The sequence below is a fragment of the Argiope bruennichi genome, chromosome 1 (assembly GCF_947563725.1).
Source record: "Argiope bruennichi chromosome 1, qqArgBrue1.1, whole genome shotgun sequence".
NCBI lineage: Eukaryota > Metazoa > Arthropoda > Arachnida > Araneae > Araneidae > Argiope > Argiope bruennichi.
In genome coordinates, this window is record NC_079151.1 from 50,096,163 (window position 1) to 50,109,596 (window position 13,434).

Below are 13,434 nucleotides of genomic sequence, written 5' to 3' on the forward strand. Positions count from 1 at the left end.
CCTGGATCATTATTTAAGTAGCATATCTAAAAGTAGTGAGACGACATCCCATTAAATCAGGAATTACTTTCCGTTCTTCATTTCGATTAGCTCTACCTGCTGTCATCAATGATTTATTTTGCATAAAAAGTAAGTATTAACATAGCATATTTATTTGAAAGTTTAGGTCAATTTTCAAAATTCTCAACTCTTAAATTATGTATTTAGCATGCTTTTTTTTTTCGTCAAGGCAACGATTTTATAGTTTAAATTTTAAAATTATAACGAGTTATTCATTGAACAATAAGTCGAAATAAAAATGTAAGCTTCTTTAAAGATAAATAATATATAAATTTTTCAAAAATATAAATGTTTTATTAAATTACAGCTGAAAATGAATAACTTATATAAATTGTTTTATGACTTATAACTGCAAATAACATATCTTACTACTGGCACTGTTATTAAACTTAAAGCATTAATTTTTTAAATATTTAGTACAAATAATATGATTTTTGCACATTCTTGACGGATCTGTAAAAAAAAAGAAGGTGTAGCGCAAAAAATAATTTTGAAAGAATCTTGCATTTTTTAAAGACACTGTAATATTTCTAAGATAATTTTACATTTTTTTTTTATGCTTAAAGTTATTTGTAACATTTTTTCTAAAAAGAGGGTGAAACTAAGGAATCTTTAATATTATTTTATTTTCGTATATATACATACATAAGAAATAATGAATTTTCATTATATTATTAGATAATCTTAAATTTTGGTTTTGGTACAGATAAGATGTAACTGCAAATATCAATGCTCCTTCATGAAAAAATAATCTTCGCCTTTTGAATATTTATTTGATGGTTTTGATTATATTTCATGCATTTTTTTTCTGATGGAAAAATGCTTAAGTGTTCAAGTTTTAATTTTTACTTTGGAAATAAATTTAAAATTTAAAATTAGTTTTAATTAAAGATTTTTCTGAATTTCTGAATGATTTAATTCTATTTTACTCTCTCTCTCTCTCTTTCTCTCTGTACTTACAACACTTTATGTTCAAAATATTTTATTTTACTTTTAATTTTATTATATATAAAATGTATGTATTATACACTAATTTCAGTTATATCGTGACATAATGAAAGATGATATAAATGCAGCAAAAAATAAGCATTTAATCATGAAAAAACATTGAGCAGCGTATTAAAATTGTCAAAGTCATCAGAAAATATATTATAAATTTTATAAAATTCATACAAGGAGAAATACATATTGTTGAAATGAACAAATATATTCTCAAAAAGATTCATGTCTCAGTGAGTTCTATTCACAGCAAAATGAATACAGTTATCTTTCATATAATTGATGAATTTATAAAAACAAACAAACAAATAAGAAAACTCTTTTAGGGATTCCTTGTTAGAAAAACCTTAATATCAAAAATATAAAACAGATAATAGTAAGGTATTTCCTGATAAAAATATAATTAATGAAATTTAGATTTTTTTACATAAATTCGAAATGGAATTTAGTACTAATTAATTTAGAATTGTATGTACCTATATTTTCAGATCTGATTATAGAAGCAAAGTAAAGAGACGAAATGCAAGATATGGACGAAGGATGCCAAATTATAAAACTACCAAATATTGCTTTAGACGAAATGAGATGACAATAAGAAGAAAACTAAATTTAAATTAATTTAGAATATAAATACGATTAAAAAATCAAATTAGAATATAAATCCAAAAATAAGATAACAAGTACACAAAAATCCAATGAATAATGATGAATTATAAAATTTCCAGACTTTGTTCACGAGAAAAATCATCTGGTTCGAAACTAGCGAAACTCAAGAAATAATATATTTAACTAAAAATATTTATAAATAATGAATTTTTATTAGTGTAGTAAAGAGAAGTATACAATAAAAATTTAACCTTTGATTTAAATTATTTATAAAACTCACAATCAAGTGATGCCACAGGTACAGAATCAAAAGTTAATTTATCTAAAGACAAAATGGTAATTAAGTTCTAAAATAATTAAAACATTCATTGTCATGGTGAATACACATATGTATAAAATAATTTGAAAAGCTAAACACGTGTGGAATTATTGAAAAATAGATAATAAAATTTCAAGTTTACATACACGAAATAATTCATGTAAAACAGAAGTATTAAGAAAGGACTTTATTAAAAAAATAAGACAAACAAAATTTTTAAATATCAGTTTTATTCATAGTTATAAAGTTTTCTTCCAAAACCAAATATTTTTTAGTTTTTGCAAAATGTATATGAAGATCTTTTTGCAACCGCCATTTATGAATATTTATCCCACCAAAAAATATATGCTATATATCACATAGAATTTTGCATAAATATATCATTCATAAAAGAACTGGACTCTTTTGGGGTGGGGGTAATCTATTGGCAACTTAGTAAATTCTGTGAAGTGTAGAGCATGAACTTTTTATTTATAACGATAAAAATGACTTATTGTTAAAATTTTGCTATTTTATCTTGAAGACGCTCTTCTAAAATGTAATTATGCAAATATTTTTTCAAGAAATCCAAACTGCGCCTACATTATATGAATTAGCAAAACTGCGTTATTACTAACATATGATTCAGAATGCTCGCATAATTTGAAAAACTCTTTTTTTAAAGAACCTTCTAAATAAAAATATACTTTTCAGATCACTTTCAGAACTGGACCGTAATTTTACAATAATGATATCTGATAACAAGGTTTTTTTTTTCAGATTCATATGTGAATTGTTGCTATCACCATGCAAGCAAACTTAGTATCTAGTATTGTTGCCGTAGCAACCTCAACCTCACTTCCTACAGCATTAGCACTCATTTTCATAACGATAGCTTACTTCATCTACAAAAATAAAGGCCTTCCACCAGGTCCTACAGGTTTGCCCTATTTCGGATACTGGCCCTTCATAACCGATTCTAATTGTAATTCGAAGTTAGAGGGCTTCAAGAAAAAGTATGGAGACATCTTCAGCTTTACATGTACTGGGCGGCTGTATATCAATTTGGGAAGTTACAAAGCTGTTCGCGAAGCATGTATAACCAAATCCGAGTTTTTTGGCGACAGAGTATCAGACTACAATATGATGAGTCGTCTCTTTAAAGATGGTAAGAAATTCTTTCCTTCAAAAACTTTCTATGATTCTAAAGGCAATATCAGGAGTAAGAATTACATTATAAAAATATGACTCTTTTCAGTATGTATCCAGTTCTAGATTATCCCTAAAGCCATTCAAAATTCAACCTACAAACTCAAAGAAAAGATAAGAAACACAAAAACAAAGCCAAATGCTTTAAGGAAAGTGTGACCAAAAACTCCATTAGGAGTCAAATCTAAATATTATTCACTAAATCTTCACCTAATCTGAATCATCAACTAAATCTTTAACAAATTTGTAGATGAATTTTCAAAATGTGATGTGATTCATCAGATACATGTGATTTCATAAGATGTCACCATTCCAAGCACTCCCAATATTCTTATAAATTATTGCTGTGATGCTTTCGTAATTATGAATGAAAGAGTCTCTGAATAGTGTTATAAAAATGAATGGATGTACGTAAATTCCAAAGGTGAAGGATAACCAAATAAAGAATTTCCATTTTTAGTTGCTTGTCATTCAATTCTTTGCCTCATATTCTTGTATTCTCCATTTCCGGTCAAAGGTTCTTACATGAATTTGATCTATTTTCAATTTACTTTAAAACTTTGTATGTGTCATTTTACATCAAAATACAGAAAATTTTATTTCTTATTGCATGTGAAAAAACTAGTAACTTTGATTTTTTCAAAAGATCATGTTGCTTTTACCTTATTAAAATCATACAAATCGGAAAATATTTGAATGAAGAGAATCAGTTTAAATTTTTTTTCTCAATTTAAAACACATTAAATTTTTCATTGCTGTTCATAGTTTTCTCTAAAATGTTCGGTTGTTTTATGTATATTAAATTCTAAATTGCAATTTATAATATTGTAAATGTATTCAATACTAATTTTTTTAAACGTTTCTAACTTTTTTTTTCATTTTTTACTTAATCTAGACATTTTTTTTTAGGAATTTGTAATACTCATTGAATTTTCATCTTTGTATGAACCTGATTGTATAAGTCATTTTAAAATGTTTAACACGCTTATTTTGAATGAAATATTTATATTGATTTAATTAACTGTAGAAGTTAAATTTTTAATGATTTAGGTATTCCTGGAATGAAATGAAATACAAAAAAAATAGTTTTTATTAGTAATTATATTTATTAAAATACATAAAATCTGTTTTCTGGTGTTCATTAAAAAAAACTTTCATTCGATAAGTATTTCAAAAAAAACTTTAAAATACTTTGAAATGCAAAGTTATTCAATTTTTTAATATATTACTTGATTAAAATATGAATTAAAGTATGAAAATAATAAATTACTCAATAAATCATATTACTAAATACTTCGTTTGGAATACAGCATTTCGATGGAATGGAAATTTTACACAAAAAAAAATCCCATTTATGAAGTATGAAAGAAAGAAAGAATTCACTTTTTAAATTAAAAAAAAACTGAAATGAAACAAAATTGTGCTAAAGCCATTTTCCCAAATTCTCAATTTCATAGCTAATACATTAATATGAGGCAAAATATTTATACAAAATATTTTACAGCTTTTGGAGTTAAGATCACTAATCAGAACAATCTATTATTCGATGCCCTAAATATCAAAAATACCTTTATCTTTACTTGAGCATTAGTCTTGCATGTCTCTATGTTCTTTCTCGGTATTCAAAGATTTATTTAAAGTATTTTTTTAAAACATCACTGAAAAACAAATTAAAATATAATCACAGAGAGCAAAGATATTTTTGAAGAACATTTTGAGTACATCCTTTTACAGAAAATCATAGTAATAATTAATCGATTGGTTATAGAGTAGAGTATTTATTTGTTGGTGTAGTTAATTGAGAATAGTATTTATTAATTCTGCATGGTTTTAATATATTTTTGGTTTTGCCTTTATAAGCGGTAAAATAGACGAGTTTTAGCATCAAATCATCAACTTTTCAACAAGATTGTGTGTTTTTTTAAGTAAAAGGGTATTTATGAATATTTGAATTTATTTATATTTTATTAATATTTGATCATTTGATCATTTTCTTCTTCTATATATAATCTGTAACTTTTTTTAATTCATTTTCTGTAGTATTTTATAATTTCGCGTTTCCTACTTACAGTTATATTTTTTATTTCATTGTTTTTATGTTGAAGTAAATTTAAAGAGAAGCAAAATCGAATAGGGTTTTTTTCCTATACATATTTGATAATTTCATTCGAATTTATTCTTGCCTTTATTTTTTAATAGATAATGCATTTCTGCGTATATTAGTTTTATATTATTTGTTTAATTAATTGCTGTTCGAATAAACTTTATTAAAAATATGATTTTTAAAGCTTATTTATTATCTTTAGGCAGATTAATAAAATAAACACGTAGATTTCTAATTACATTTTTACAACAATAGGCGTACTCAGTATGAATGGAGAGTCATGGAAAGCTGCAAGAAAATTCTTTTTGGTTCTCTTAAAAGAACGGGGTGCAAATTCTCTCAAAACTAGCTTAGCTGGTCCCTTATATGATTCCATCAAGTCTACAGTAAATGAATTAAAAGCAAGAAAAGGAGAACCCTTGAACCTTATCGAGTTCTTGATGCAAGAATGCTGCACCATCGTACGACTTACGTTGTTTGGGGAGACAGGAGCTACTCAGGAGCAAATCAGGCGATTCAACGAATTGTATGCTATAGAAGTAAAGAGCTTGTCACCAAAAACTATCCTTCTATGCGGGACCTTTGCAAAGTAAGCTATTAAATTTTTAAAAAGAGATGAGCGAATGCAAACTTGGTAGCTCTTTTTTAACAAATTAATGATAGATGTTTGTTTACTTTATAATATTAATATTTATCAATATCTTATAAAGATGAAATTAAACACTGCTAAAATGACCTATATCACTCATAGCTTACATTCATACTCATAACCTGTATCCCTCATTGTAATCGACCGCAGTGGCCTGGTGGTAAGGTCTCGGCTTCGGAACCGGAGGGTTTCAGGTTCGAGACCCGATTCCACCGAAGAACCGTCGTGTAAGGGGGTCTGTTGCACGTTAAATCCGTCCTGACCAAACGTCCTCCCGCTGGTGTAGAGAGGGGGGTGCCAGCTCAGGTGTCGTCCTCGTCATCTGACCGCGGTTCAAAATGACGAGGTCCGTCCCAAAATAGCCCTAGTGTTGCTTTACAACGGGACGTTAATATAACTAAACTAAACCCTCATTGTAATCTATATCATTCATAGTTTAAAACATTGATTTTATTATACAGTTCTGATAAAATTGATAAAGTATTTTGATCCAATAAGATATTGATATTGCTTGGAATTCTATATACAATAACATCTAATATTAGGGAATAAAGAAATCAAAAGTTACATATCAAAAAAGCAAACTTAATTATATGTTTAGATGTAAATTGCATAAAATTTTTGAATGACATTTTGAGATGAACTACAGATTTTCAACAAGAATGATTTTTAGTTCTGAGATTTTGACAATGTTATTATAATATCTTCTAATTATTCATAAGTAAAACGGTACCTTAACATGATAAACCTCGATATTATCTTTCAATTTTAGAATATATCAGTTGTCCAAAATTTTGTTTTTCTTTCAATGATTCTAAAACTTTTCATCCTTTCATTTTGACAAAACACATTGAAATTTCCCCACATTTGGAAGGAAAAAATGTTTTGCAATATTCCATATTAGATACAATTATAAAATTCTTGCCTGCTGCTTTCAACTGTATTTGAATTCCATTAAGAAAAATTTTGCTGCATTTCTTTCGATCAACTAATTTGAATATTTTGCTGAAATTCTATGTCACAATTGTTCTCTTGAGTATAGTTATATTTTGGCTCAGATTCTATTGTTAATTTTTTTCAGGTACTTTATCTTTCCATTTATGCCCAATTTTCTGAAAACTTTAGAATGCCACAAAAAGTTGGAGAAGATAGTTCAAGACATAATCAATGAACACAAAACAAATTACGATGCAGAAAATCCTCGAGATATCATTGATGAATATTTTAAAGAAAGAGACAAACGGCGAAGCAGAGGAGATCCCACTGCAGAATACTTTACTGGTAAAAAAATTCTTATTAAAATTATATTTAAGGAGATTACATTAATAAAAATATATTGTAAACCATATAAATGACAGCAGATCAAAGGAAACTATTTGAAGATTAAATGTGGTCAAATTGTTCGCAATTGGATGAAGAGCATTTGCTTACCACTTCGTGCAATTTCAATGTATTCTCTGATCCATCTTTAGGTTTCTTTTCTTTTTTCTTTCCTCCCTCCCCCCATTCTTTTAGAAAAGTACAAAGCGATGAAGGGAAAAACTAATATTTCTATCTGTGATTTTTTTTTTTATTAAGATAATGTTGGTTATTATCAATTTTATCTTTATGTATGTTATAACTAACCAACTTTTCGATTTGAATTTGGTGACTGATTTTATAATACATCTTTGGTCTTTCACTTTTTTAAAAAATATTTCCTCATTAGCAACGAATTCTCTCTTAATTTAAGCAGACTTTCCTCATAAATGTAAAAATGGGCTCTCCCAAACTGGATAATACCTTGTGGTAGTTAATTTTCTTTGAATAAACGTCCGAGATAAAATGAATGACAGTCATCACGGCAGCACATAGGTGGAAACTAACGTTGAATCCTAATGTGGCTCAAGTCCTCAATATAAATTCTGTTTAAAAGAGGTACGCCTTGCAGTAGTAGTGGAGGTAAGTCGAGCCTACACCTTGGAAGCCAGAATTAACCATCATATTGAAAACATATCTTCATGTATCTAAATTTCCAAGAGGCGTGGAATCCTAAGCAAGAGCCGAAAATATTATTATACTTTAAAATGATAATCAAATTAGAGAGCCTTATAGTTTAAAACATCTTAGCACAATCAACTTAACAATATCCAGTATGATTTATAATTTCATCAATAAATTTTAAAAGTTTTTTACATAAAATGAAATCTTATCTTACTTCTCTCAATATATAAAACAAGCTAAATTCCATTCAAATAATACTAATTTTCGTTGTTTAATCCTTCCAAAATCAATACATATTTCTTTTATAAACAATAATAATTTAATCAAGAAATTTTGTACAATTTCTTTCATTATGTGATAAATTCAATTTAATACGTAACTTTTTTTTATTGCAGATAAAGTGTTATTGGGTTCCATGGTGCAATTTATGGGTGATGGTGCTTTAATAGTCGCATCTTTCACTAGCATACTAATGAACGGTTTGCTAAATTCCCCTGAGGAACAACAGAACCTGTACAATGAAATCGTGGAAGTGATTGGCTCTGACAGGCAGCCAACTATTGAAGACAAAAGCAAACTAACTTACTTCAATGCTTACGTACAGGAATCAATTAGAACTGCAGATTTCCTAAATTTTTTCCCTTCTCAAGAATGTACAAGTTAGTATAATTTTTCGTTTGATTATGTGTAAAATGTACAAAACAATTAATAGCCCTGAAGCATATAGATTCTCTTTGTATACAATACGATATAGTTAACGGTATGAATAAGTATGTTTTCTACGAAATACAAGGAATAAAATGAGTGAAAATGACATTTATATTTTTGGTGCATATAATGAAGATAAAAATGTTTGCATAATTATGTTGCTGTTGCTTAATATTAGAATATGAAAATTGTTGCTTAATGTTTGAATATTTGTGAGCATGTAGTTATATATTGTGAGAATATGAAAAATGTTGCTTAATGTTTGAATATTTGTGAGCATGTAGTTATATATTGTGAGAATATGAAAAATGTTGCTCAATATTGTGAGCTACAACAACAAGTGGGGATCTAGCGGCAACTTAGGCTTCATGGAAGCAAGGTTTTGGATTTGAATTCTTATTCCATTAAATATCAATCGCAAATGCTTGGCTTATTGTGCGCTGAATCCGGTGATGTTAGAGAAGTTCCTTTGCGGTGAGGATAAAGAGTGCCAGATCAAGTGTCGTACCCATAATCGGACCACGGTTTGAAGTTGCGAGGTTCATCGCAAAATAATCCACGTGTTACTTCAAAAAGAAATACTAAGATACCGAAACTGAAATTTTAATTTAAAAATTATGTTAATAGGACTTACAAAGAACCCACCTATAATTGTCAAATTATGCTAAACAATATAATTTTTATCAGTTTAAAATATCTCTTTTGCAGAAGAAACTACTTTAGGAGGATACAGAATTCCTAAGAAGGCAATATTGTTACAAAATTTCTATTCCTGTCATCATGATCCAAGTGTCTACGACGAACCTGAAAAATTTGATCCCTCCCGATATATCCCAAAAGATGGTAAACGAAAAGCTGAACCACCAATAATGTTTGGAGTAGGTGAGTAGATTAAAACTCCTTAAAAGGAGAACAGGTTATTGAAAAAAAATAATATGATAATCTTTTTTTACAAACATCAACAAAGTAAGAACTCAGTATTTGAAACAAAATAAGGAATACTTTTTGAAGAAATTCCATTCGAAAAATTTAATATATGTGTGTTTTAAAACTAGTGTTATCTTAATTTAGGAAAAAAATAATGTAAGTATATTGCAATAATTTATAATCATTAAAGTCAAGATATTTGATAATATTATATTTAGTAAACAAACTTTTAACCTGTAAAGAATCATAATAGCCCTTCATTACACGACAGTCAGAAAAATAGTCACACACTTTCGTAACAAGGTTATTTTCCTGACGGTATTCTTATTGCAAGTAGCAGATATGAGTTAAAGGCAAAAATTGAGAAAAATTTTTTAGTTAGTAATTAAATCATTTTAATGAAATAAAAAAAGTTTTTTCCTCTTTCCTGGATTTATTTTGCACAACTTGACTAATTATTCGAAAATAAAATTAAAAAATTGATTATAAAATAATTTGATAAATAAAGAGTAAGTCATGCAGATATTTAATATCCTTATTATGCAGAGAATTGGCATCATTATTTAGATACTAAACAAAAAGAAAAGGAAAAATATTTGCAATTTAAAACATCATTTTTATACTTTTAAAGAAAGTCGAAAAATTTGATATATTTTACACGCTAATTAAATTCTAATGTAAAAAAGGAAAAATGAGTAAAAAGACAGAAAATGAAATAAATTTAATAAATGTCCTCAGGTTGACTTTAAAAAATAAAGTTTAATCGACAATTGAAGATTAAGAATTGAAGAGATCATCCTACAATATTCGTTTAACTGATATAGTCCATGTTCTAGGGCATTGAAAGTGAACAATGTGGCAAGTACTCTTTTCTAGCATGAAAGAGCTAAAGCTCCTTAATCCAATATGGCTTTATAAAAATTGCTGATAATTGTCATATAATGCCATGATAAATTTTACAACAATTGAACATTTTTTTTTGTTTAATTTTCAATGCTAGGATCATCCTCCACAAAATTTTAATACTTGATTTGATTATGCATTTTATGATCACTCTTCCCTTATTCGAATAGATACTGGAATTTCAGAAGTTTAAAATAAATATACGGTGTGATTATAATTAAAGTCATAGTTTCAAAATGCTGTAAAAAAAGGAACTCCTGCTCAGAATGACTTCAAATTTGAAATGAACATATTTGAAGACGGGGGAAATGGTATAGTTTAAATAATACTTCCAAAGTGTATCAATAGATGGTATTGTAAGCGGCATAATACGAGTGGATTCGGCTACAAGTGCCATTTTGAATCGGAATCTGACGGCTTTGGCTTGAGTTGTACATTAAATCAACTATGCTGTCCAATGTGCATGCTTGTTTCATTCTATTTCTTTTTTTTTCGATTTTTAATGGAAAAAATTACTTTTAAGTCATTCAACAATTGTAGCTTTGTTAGTGGAAAGGAAAAAAGGACTACATTGGATGGAAAAAATCGTTTTTAATGTTCCTTATACCAAACACCACATTAAAAAGCACATAAAGATTCAGTTTTTAAATTTCTTGGGCCAAAAGCCTCATAAAAAGCTCGTAATTTCTTGGTTTTTAATTGTCCTTAGATTACAAGTTGCATAAAAAGCAAAATGAAAAACGCCTGTTCATTATTGCTAGACATATGCAAGACATGATCAGTATGCTGTCCACCATTTACCACCACAAGTTGAAACCAATAAACAGTATGTTCCACGACAGACAAGATTGCCTCAAGGGTCACGTTGCGAATGTGTTGCGTTATCCACTCAGCTGAATTTGCAATCGGGTCACTGAACACAACATTTTTAAGATAACCCCTCAGCCAGAAATCACAAGAATTACGTTCCGGTGATCTTGAAAGTCATGTTGTTGGAAAAAGAGGTCTGATAATTCTATTATTTCTAAAAGACATCTTGTGTAGTTGCATAACTGGCTTTGCAATATGCGGATGTGGAACCATCTTGCATGGAAGTGATTCTATCTCGACATGCACACTATTGAAGTGTTGCAGTAGCCTATTTGGGCAAACGACTTTCATAGCGTTTACCATTGACCGTACAGTTGAATGGATTATCAGGACATATCTCCTAGAAAAAATGACGAGACATTAAACAATGCATCAACCCGCACCACACAGTTACCTTTGTAGAATGAAGCGGTACTGGTGCATGCAGGAATAGATATTCCTTTGCCGATATCCTGCAATTTTGTGTATTGGCAAAGGCTTGGAGAAAGAAATGGGCTTCGTCTGTCCAAAAAATGCGATTTTTTTTGCAGTACGATTTTTTTTTTCTAATTCTATAGAAATGCATTGTGCCGTATTAAATAAAAAGTGGTTAACAGCAAAATCACTTTAGTGATGTTAAATTAATTAAAATCAGCAATAATTTTTTTTACTTAATGCATAGTATAAATAAGATGATTTAAAATTTATTTTTATTGTTTTCAGGTAAAAGATCTTGTATAGGTGAAGGTTATGTAATGATGCAGGTTTTCTTACTTTTGGCTACCATTATACAAAATTTCCATCTGTCATTACCTGAGGGAGAAAAGATTACTCATGAATCATTTGTAAACAGCAACCTTCTGATTTGTGCCAAGCCCAGAGATAAACATTGATTGAATTATTCTTTTGTCACCCGTGATAATAAATTTTGATAGATTTATCTTCCGTAAGCAGTCTTTGAACGTAAGATAAAATTTTAACTTCTCACAAAACTCATATTCAGAATAAATATCAAACTGGTAACTTGGATTGTTAGGTTAATTCAATAACTATCCAGCCCAATCCCATTTTGCTACTCTGTGATAATTTGTATCTTTAATATTTAATAATAAAATGTGAAATTGGTCGTGAATTGGAAGATAAGCAAACACAGATAATAAGGATGATAATTATAATTAATATATTTATCTAAGAAATATTGATAATACTTTTCATTATAATGAGTGATCTGAAAGTTGATATGGAACTTCAGTCTTATACAAAATACTCAAGCCTAATCTAAAAAATAAACTCAATTAAATACTTTACCGATACTGTGATATTAAATTAATATAATTGAAACTTTTTATTTTGTGCAATAAAATGTTATTTGCAACATAACATATTGTTATTTTACGTATGAAATAACTCTAATTTAATGCATATCTAAGTGAAGCATGAATTTTGCAAATATTAATGTCAAATAAATCGTAAACGCCATTCAGGAATTTTTCATTTATAAAAAAAAATTACTTTAAAAGTTTTATATAAAATTCTTAGATGCTTTTTCTTGTCTTGTGAAAACTGTGAACATATAAGATAGCTGATAAATATAGATGTCTCATAAGGCGGTGCACAAATTTTACATTTTATTTTCAAATAATGAAAAAAAAGCCTTACCCAAAACGCAATCAGTAACTAATTGAAAGGGTCATTTTACGATTGCTGAAAAGCATAATTTAGTATTTAATGAGAAATCACAACGTGGGAAGAATGCAATAGTGCAATAATAGAGTACATGCGCAATTGCGTTACAATGGTTCAAACAACGGTGAATATGTGACGATTAAATTACCTCGATAGAACGCATGTCAGACTTAATACTTTAAGTTCCTTCTTATATTTAATATATTCTATATGAGATAGATGTACATAGCACCTCTAGCTTTAGACACGATGTCATCATCATGATTGTTGAACCTATAGCATCTGTGATATCACTGTTAACTTGAAAGGATCCAAGAGCCATTATGTCGATAATGTGAAGTCTACCTTGTGATAGATTAAAGTAAAGTGAGCATCTCTTGTAATCTGCCAGTTATTTTCCTTAATCAGTATTGTGTCATTTAAAAGTTAATAAAGTCATTTTTAAAAATATAA

General features: G+C 28.3%; 1 protein-coding gene across 1 annotated transcript; it reads left to right on the plus strand.

Moving 5' to 3' along the window:
* LOC129973840 (cytochrome P450 2C70-like) lies at positions 1–13,434 on the plus strand. The gene is made up of 7 exons (XM_056087522.1): positions 1–129; positions 2,744–3,131; positions 5,532–5,865; positions 7,007–7,206; positions 8,304–8,567; positions 9,325–9,498; positions 12,019–13,434. The coding sequence occupies exons 2-7, from the start codon at positions 2,771–2,773 to the stop codon at positions 12,186–12,188; spliced, it is 1,503 nt and encodes a 500-aa protein (XP_055943497.1). The 5' UTR covers positions 1–129; positions 2,744–2,770; the 3' UTR covers positions 12,189–13,434.